The sequence below is a fragment of the Mustelus asterias genome, chromosome 16, assembly GCF_964213995.1.
Source record: "Mustelus asterias chromosome 16, sMusAst1.hap1.1, whole genome shotgun sequence".
Classification (NCBI taxonomy): domain Eukaryota; kingdom Metazoa; phylum Chordata; class Chondrichthyes; order Carcharhiniformes; family Triakidae; genus Mustelus; species Mustelus asterias.
The window spans coordinates 80528837-80536966 of NC_135816.1; the positions used below are offsets into that span (position 1 = coordinate 80528837).

General features: G+C 48.1%; 1 protein-coding gene across 1 annotated transcript; it reads right to left on the bottom strand.

Annotated features, from left to right (window-relative positions):
* Positions 1-836: 836 nt before the first annotated feature.
* Positions 837-5581, bottom strand: LOC144505535 (SLAM family member 5-like). The gene is made up of 4 exons (XM_078231662.1): positions 5219-5581; positions 4397-4717; positions 2477-2761; positions 837-1051 (listed from the first exon to the last, which is right to left on the bottom strand). Exons 1-4 carry the CDS (start codon positions 5271-5273, stop codon positions 942-944), a joined length of 771 nt encoding a protein of 256 aa, XP_078087788.1. The 5' UTR covers positions 5274-5581; the 3' UTR covers positions 837-941.
* Between the last annotated feature and the right edge of the window lie 2549 nt (positions 5582-8130).

Sequence of the window (8130 nt, forward strand, 5' to 3'; positions counted from 1 at the left end):
GCTGCAATGAACGGTGTTTTGGCTGAGTGCCAAATTCTTTGTCTTTGCTTGCTGCAGCGGTGGGGCACGAACAGCCGGACAATTCTCATCTAAGTCTCTCCTGTCTTGGTCTTTCTGTCTCTTTCTCTCCAATCCTGTCTATCTCAATCTCTCTCTCTCTTCGACTCTTTAAACTCTGGCCCTCTTACCCGCTCAATCTCTCACTCTGTCTCTCCCTCTATCTCATTCACAATCTCTCTCAGTCACTCTCAATCTCTCTCTCTCTGTCCCCTTCAATTACAATCTCTCTCGCTCTCTCTCTCGTTGCCTCTCACTCTCTTTCTCTCGCTCTGTCTCATTCTGTCTTTAAGGGGATGTCTATAAAATAATGAGGGGCACAGGTCAGTTAGATAGTCAACATCCTTTCCCAAAGGTAGGGGAGTCTAAAACTAGAGGGCAGAGGTTTAAGATGAGAGGGGAGAGATACAAAGAGGATTGTGAGCGTCTGGAACAAGCTGCCAGACGTAGTAGTGGAGGTGGGTACAATTTAGACAGTTACATGGTTAAGACGGGTAAAGAGAGATATGAGCCAAACGTGGACGATTGGGAACAGCTTGGTGGTTAAAAAAAAAGGGTGGCATGGACATGTTGGGGCAAAGGGCCTGTTTCCATGCTGTAAACCTCTATGACTCTATGACTCCTTGTTCCTCTCTCTCTGTCCCTCTGTCTCCATCACTATATCCAAGAATATTGAAGAGTAACACTCAGTATTATGTCTCTATCCCTTCTCCCTACCTCTAACTCTCTCTTATTCTCTCTTTTATCTCTGACTCTTTCTCCCTTTCTCTCGCTGTCTCATTCTGTTTTTATCTTCTTATCTCTCTCTCTCTCCCTCTGTCTCCATCACAATATCCATGAATATTGAAGAGTAACAGTACGATTCAGGAATGAGTTGCTAATACTCAACGTTTGCTGATCACATGGACGATGACAATAATCGAGAGAAGAATAGTCAGAATGATGACAGAGCTGATGATCTTCGCAGTACATGGAGAGCTATAGGATGGTTCAGCTGGAGGAGGAGAAGGGAAACAATCACTGTTAGAGGGATGTATTTCACGGCCCATCACTTCACACTCACTGTCTGAGAGTAACAAAAGCAGAGTAAGTGACACAGAGATACAGAGCAGTGGGTGCATGGTGGCACAGTGATTAGCACTGCTGCCTCACAGTGCCAGGGAGCCGGGTTTGATTCCCGGCTAAGGTGACTGGGTGGAGTTTGCACGTTTTCCCCATGTCTTCGTGAGTTTCCTCCGGGTGCTCCGGTTTCCTCCCACAGCCTGAAAGACGTGCTGATTAGGTGCATTGGCCACGCTAAATGTTCCCACAGGATACCCAAACAGGCATCGGAGTGTGGCGACTAAGGAATTTTCACAGTAATTGCATTGCAGTGTTAATGTAAGCCTACTTGTGACACTAATAAATTAACTTTAAAGTAAAGCTCCCTCTATCCTGTCCCCATCAAACACACCATCCCCACACCCCCACTTCTTGCCTTCAAACAACTGCACAACCTCAAACAGACCATTGTCCGCAGCAAACTACCCAGCCTTCAGGAGAACAGTGACCACGACACCACACAACCCTGCCACAGCAATCTCTGCAAGATGTGCCGGATCATCGACACGGATGCCATCACTCACGTGAGAACACCATCCACCAGGTACACGGTACATACTCTTGCAACTCGGCCAATGTTATCTACCTGATACGCTGCAGGAATGGATGTCCCGAGGCATGGTACATTGGGGAAACCATGCAGACGCGACGACAACGGATGAATGAACACCGCTCGACAATCACCAGACAAGAGTGTTCTCTTCCTGTTGGGGAACACTTCAGCGGTCATTGGCATTCAGCCTCTGATCTCCGGGTAAGCGCTCTCCAAGGCGGCCCTCACGACACACGACAGCGCAGAGTCGCTGAGCAGAAACTGATAGCCAAGTTCCGCACACATGAGGACGGCCTCAACCGGGATGTTGGGTTCATGTCACACGATCTGTAACCCCCACAACTTGCCTGGATGTGCAAAATCTTACTGGCTGTCCTGTCTGGAGACAATACACATCTCTTTAACCTGTGCTTAATGCTCCCTCCACTCACATTGTCTGTACCTTTAAGAATTGATTAGCTGGAAAGACTCGCATTCCAATCATTATTCATGTAAATTTAGTTTGTGTCTTTGTGCCCTGTTTGTGATCAGAACTCCCACCCACCTGATGAAGGAACAGCCTGTTCCGAAAGCTTGTGGCTTTTGCTACCAAATAAACCTGTTGGACTTTAACCTGGTGTTGTAAGACTTCTTACTGTGTTTACCCCATCAAATACACACAGGACATTACAAAATAGAGCCATTTAACATTTGAATGCAGTTGTTTCTTTGTCTGACTGTGATACTCACTGAGTACAGTTACATTTTTCTCTTCCTCAGACTCACCAGGTTTGGTTACATTGCAGACGTCACTCAGTTTGATGTGTGCAGTGTCTTCACTGACGGGGTTCCTGGCCTCACACTTGTACACAGTGTCATTGGTCTCCAGTGTGAAATGAAGCTGTGACTCCTGTCCATTGTCAGAGAGATGATGGATGCTGTCATTCCCCAATGCTTCTTGTCCCATCCACCAACTGAAGCTGGTGCTGTCGCCTGTGTTCACTGAGCAGCTCAGGGTGATGTTACAGTTCTCTGTGATCTGACAGCTGATCTTTGTTCCTGTCACAGGCTCTGATATTCAGATTGAAAGACAAAAGAAACATGAGGGAGGAATGTCGGCCCTTGTGGGTCACCTCAATATCCAGCACCCTCACGCCCGCTTCAAGACAACTCTGAACCCCGCTCAACCCTCCATTTTAACCATTCCGCTCAGAGTGTGGGATTGTATCCTGGGAATTCTCTCTGGATCAGTCTCATTGGTGACTCCAGTAAGTGGTCCCTGTGACCCTCATTATCTGGAGGGCACCCTCTCGATCTGCTGGGGAATTGGTTAAAGAAGATCAGTCTGGGTTCACAATAGAGAGACTCTAGAATGATGATAGAGTTGTCACTGTGTACCCTGTTCAGGGAGATAGTGGTGTTGTGATAATGTCACTGGATCAGTAATCCAGAGACCCAGACTAAAGCTCTGCTGGTGTCGGTTCAAATCCAACCATGGCAGCTGATAGAAATTAAATTCAATTAATAAAATCTGGAATCGAAAACGTATCTCAGCAATGGTGAACATGAAACTGCCATTGATTGTTGTAAAAACCCATCAAGTTCATAATGTCCTTTTGTGACAGAAATCTGCTATCCTTACCTACATGTGACTACAGATCCAAAGCAATGTGGTTGACTTTTAACTGCCCTCTGAAATTGTCAAGCAAGCCGCAAAGTTCAAGGGCAATTAAGGATAGGAAACAAAGTCTGGCCTTGCCAACAACGCCCACATCCCATGAAAGAAGAAAATATCCCTGACGAATGGAATATATTAGAAGCTGTCCTCTCTGATCTCAGTAACATCTGGACTAGGAGACGGTGGTTTTGGCAACAACTCATTTATTTACGTGGGGCAGGTGAAGGATTATACATGACGGTTAAAATCGTTAGTGTGTTTGACATGGTAGATACTGAGAGGCTGTTCCCCCTTCCCTGCCCCGCTTGGAGATAGTGGAATTAGAGGGGTCACAATTTCGGGGTAAGGGGTATTATAGGATACTTAAGGGGCTTGACAGAATAAATGCTGAGAGTATGTTTCCCCTCATGGGAGAGTCGAGAACCAGGGGGCATCGTCTCAGAATAAAGGATCGCCGATTTAAGACTGTGTTGTCCAGGAATTTCTGCTGTCAGAAGGTTGTGAGTGTTTGGAACTCCTTGCCACAGAGAGCTGTGGGGAAAGATTCCTTGTGTATATCTAATGCTGCAATAGATAGATTCTTGATTAAGCGAATCGAGGGTTACGAGAAAAGGGCAGGAAAGTGGCTGTGAGGAATATGGGGTCACCTATGTTGCAATGGATGATGGAGCAGGCTTGAAGGGTTGAATGACTGGCTCCTGTTCCTATTTCTCATGGTCTTGTGGTCAGACTATTCCAGATTGAGAAGAGGAGGAACTGATTTCTCGCAGGGTTTTGAAGATTTGGAATTCTCTCCCCTCGGGAGCTCGGGTTTCTCTCTCGATGAGGATAATCAAGACCAAGATGGAGAGATGTTTTGACAGAAGTCAGATTGAGGGATTTGGGAATCGGGTGGGATGATGGAGTTGATGTAGCTGATCAGACAGGATCTTATTGAATGGTGGAACAGGCTCAAGGAGCTGAATGACCTCTTATTCCTATCTTTCAGTGAGCAGTGAAGCTCAGTCATCCAATAGAATCTCACTTACCGTACACTTCCAGTTTAACTCTCTCTGTATTTTCCACTCCTGAATTTCCGGTTACAATCACCTCATAATCCCCGGGGTCCGCTCTCCGTAAATCACTGATTTGCAGGCTGAAGTTCCCAGGATGAAGTTTTATCCGTTTCTTGTAATCCTCAGCACCAAAATATTCAACATGGCCCTTCATGTATCTTGCTACTCTGAGTCTGGGTGAAGATCGTTTCCAGAAAACCTCGTCAATCTTCAATCCATGTGGATTCTCCAGAGACAGGTAGACTGACTGACCCAGGGAGCCATTCACAGGGAGACGGGCAGCCTGATTCTGAACTGAAGTTTAACAAGAGGAAACAGTCAGTGAGTGCAGAACGAGACCAGCTCAGTGACTGGAGGATATTTCAATTCAGAGCACAACACAGTACAGGAAGAGGCCATTCCACACATCGGGCCCATACTAGTTCTATGACAGTGATCTTATTAATCTCATTCCCTTCTACTTCTTCCATCTCACTGCAAATTTACCCCCTTCAAAGTATTTCTCCAATTCCCCCCTTTTTGCAAGTTGCTATTGAATCTGCTTCCACTTTTGAACGCCTCAATTCAATCTTCCCTTAACCTTCTGTGCTCTAAGGAGAACAATCCCAGTTTCTCCCAGTCTCTCTGCGTTGACTGAAGCCCCTGATTTCCTGGACCTGTTCCAGTAAATTTTCAACATCCCCTCCGAGGCCTTGAGAGTGTTCCAAGGAGAATTTGGACATCAAAATCCCAAATGAGGAAGCAAAACAGAACTGAGAGAGACAGAGAGAACCACAGACATTGAATAAAACTCACAGATTGATACGGAGAGAGCCAGCGAACAGCAGATTAACCATTTCCCGAACTCCATCTTCCTTCAGTAATAGAAGTGAGGGGTGGCTCTGAGAGATTGGAGACAATCTTGGGGGAAGGGGGGGTTTTGGTGGTGACGTTGGGGCAGGAGAGACAGATCAGAACCCAACAGCCCAGTCACCACCTTCCCTTTACTCCCTGCTGGACTGCTAACAGTGAGGTAGATAGTTGGAGTGGGATTTAGTTGGATGGTGGGCTCGGGGAGGCTGCACTCTGATCTGGCAGAGTCTCACTATCCAGTCAGTATTGAAGAGCAGTCCGGTCAGTTGATGTGTGTAAAGCAGACGATAGAATAGGCGAAGAGAGGAAGCCAGGCTGGGAGGAAGTTATTCTGAAATTAGATAGAGGCACAGACTGGTCACAGTTGTTGAGTCAGAAAGTGCGTGGAGCTGGACCACACCACTTTCCAGCTTTGCCTGGGGGGAGGGGGGAGCTCCATCTGCAAACTATCAGCTGCTGAGCCTCCAGCCTTTTATCTAGGCCGACCCTCAGACTGCCATGTGGGGATTGGGCATGCATGAGGTGAGTCCGTGTACCAATCTTCAGAAGACAGTGCAGAGGGGGTAGCAAGAGTTGTACATGGGGAGTTTGGGAACAGGATTCAGGGGGTTTGGAGTGAGGGCAGGGTAAGGGGGTTGTCATCCTGGTTTATGGCTGTGTAAGGGTGAGGGTTAAGGGTCAGCGATCAGGGCTGTTTGTCAAAGTTTTTAAATGAGGGGTTTTGGGGTCAGGTTTCGAGGCTCAGAGACTCCTCAGTCTGGGAGCATGGTGTGACATCAGTCTGGGGTCAGGGTGTATAGACAAGGGTCAGAGATTAAAGTCACAATGTGCGTCTTGGGGCCAGAGGCTGCGTTTGCAGTGTGCAGTCAGGGTTAGAGTTCACTGACATGTGCAGTAAGGGGTCAGAGATCACTGACCGAGTGCACAGTCAGGGGTCAGAGTTCACTCACCATGTGCAGTCAGGGTTAAGAGTTCACCGACAGTGTTTGCAGTCTGGGGTGAGGATTAGCTGCCAGGTTGTGCTGCCAGAGGTCACTGCCAGTGGGCACAGTCAAACCCCAGAGTTTTGGGTCAGGATTCACGGGTCAGATATGATTTATACCCTCCTGTCTTGAGTGGTAACCTCTGGTGTTGTTTTGGATCAAATGCTGTTTGAACAGCCAGCGTGGGGGCAGAGGGTGTAGGTCACATGTGGCAAGGCAGAGTTCACTGATTGGAGGGTGCGTGATGAGAGCTGGGAGGGATCAAGGGGTCCAGCCAGCCTGAGGAAGATGGGGTGGGCCTGAGTGATAGGGAGTGAGGCGAGAGGGATCAGGGCTTTTGGATGTGGAGGCCAGATAGGAAGAAGAGATGGAGGAGCCTCTGAGAGAGCAAGGGGCTGGAGGATGGGCAAGGCAAAAGAAATTGAGGAGGAGCTGGTGATGAGGGGGAAGAGAAATAATCAACTACAACCCTCCCTATCTCTGTAACCACCTCCAGCCCCGACAACCCTCCCTATCCCTGTAACCTCCTCCAACTCTGACAACCTTCCCTATCTCTGTAACCTCTTCCAGCCCCTACAACAATCCCTATCTCTGTAACATCCCACAGCCCCTATAACCCTGCCTTATCTCTGTAACCTACTCCAGCCTCAACAACTCTCCCTATCTCTGTAACCTCCTCCAGCCCCAACATCCCTCCCTATATTTGTAACCTCCTCCACTCCCTAAAGCCCTTCTGATCTCTGTACCCTCATTCAGCCCCCAACAACCCTCCCTATCTCTGTAACCTCCTCCAGCCCCTACAACCCTCCCTATCTCTGTAACCTTCTCCAGCCCCAACCACCCTCCCTATCTCTGTAACCTCCTCCAGCCCCAACCACCCTCCCTATCTCTGTAACCTCCTCCAACCCTCCCTATCTCTGTAACCTTCTCCAGCCCCAACCACCCTCCCTATCTCTGTAACCTCCTCCAGCCCCAACCACCCTCCCTATCTCTCTAACCTCCTCCAGCCCCAACAACCCTCCCTATCTCTGTAACCTCCTCCAACCCTCCCTATCTCTGTAACCTCCTCCTATTCCAGCCTCCTGAGCATTGCCCGATTCCCATCGGTCCACCATGAGCAGCCGTGCCTTCAGCTGGGGGCTGAAACTCTGGAATTCCCTTCCTAAACCTCACCAACTGTCACTCTCTCTTTCCCTCTGTCTTTCTCTCTCTGTCTGTCTCTCTCTCTGTCAGTGTCACTGTCCTGTCTCTCTCTCTCTCTCTCTTTTCCTTTTCCTGCCTTTGTGTCACTCCATCTTTTCCCATGACTCTCGCTCTTTCTGTCTCTATTTTCCCCTCTCTCCGCTGCTCAGTTTGCCTCTCTCTCTCTGTCTCTGCATCTCTCTTTCTCTCTCTCCAGCTCTCGCTTCCTCTATCTCTTCCTCTTTCTGTTACTCTCTCTCTCCTTCTCTCACGCATTCCTCCTTTAATAGGCTCCTTTAACCCTCACTCTGTGAGCAAGCTTGTGGTCACCAGTCCTGAATATCTGCTTCTGTGTCTCGTGTTAAATATGATTTGATTACTCCTACGGAGAGTCTTGCAATGATTAACTGAAGGTGCTGTGTACTTGCAGAACTATACTCTGTACACAATGTCCTGCATTTACCTGGGAAAGTAATTTGGGAAAAGGCACTTCAGGCAGTTCTCATAACTCTTTCAGTTATGAGAACTCATTGATAAACAAATCAGGGGAATTGGTTTCGGCCTTAACTTCCTCGATGGATCTCTTACACTTGTGCCATACCTGTCCTGGGAGTGTTTGACGAAACCAGTGCAGTGGGAACTTTACTCTCTATCTTGGGAGTGTTTGATGGGGACAGTGTAGAGGGAGAT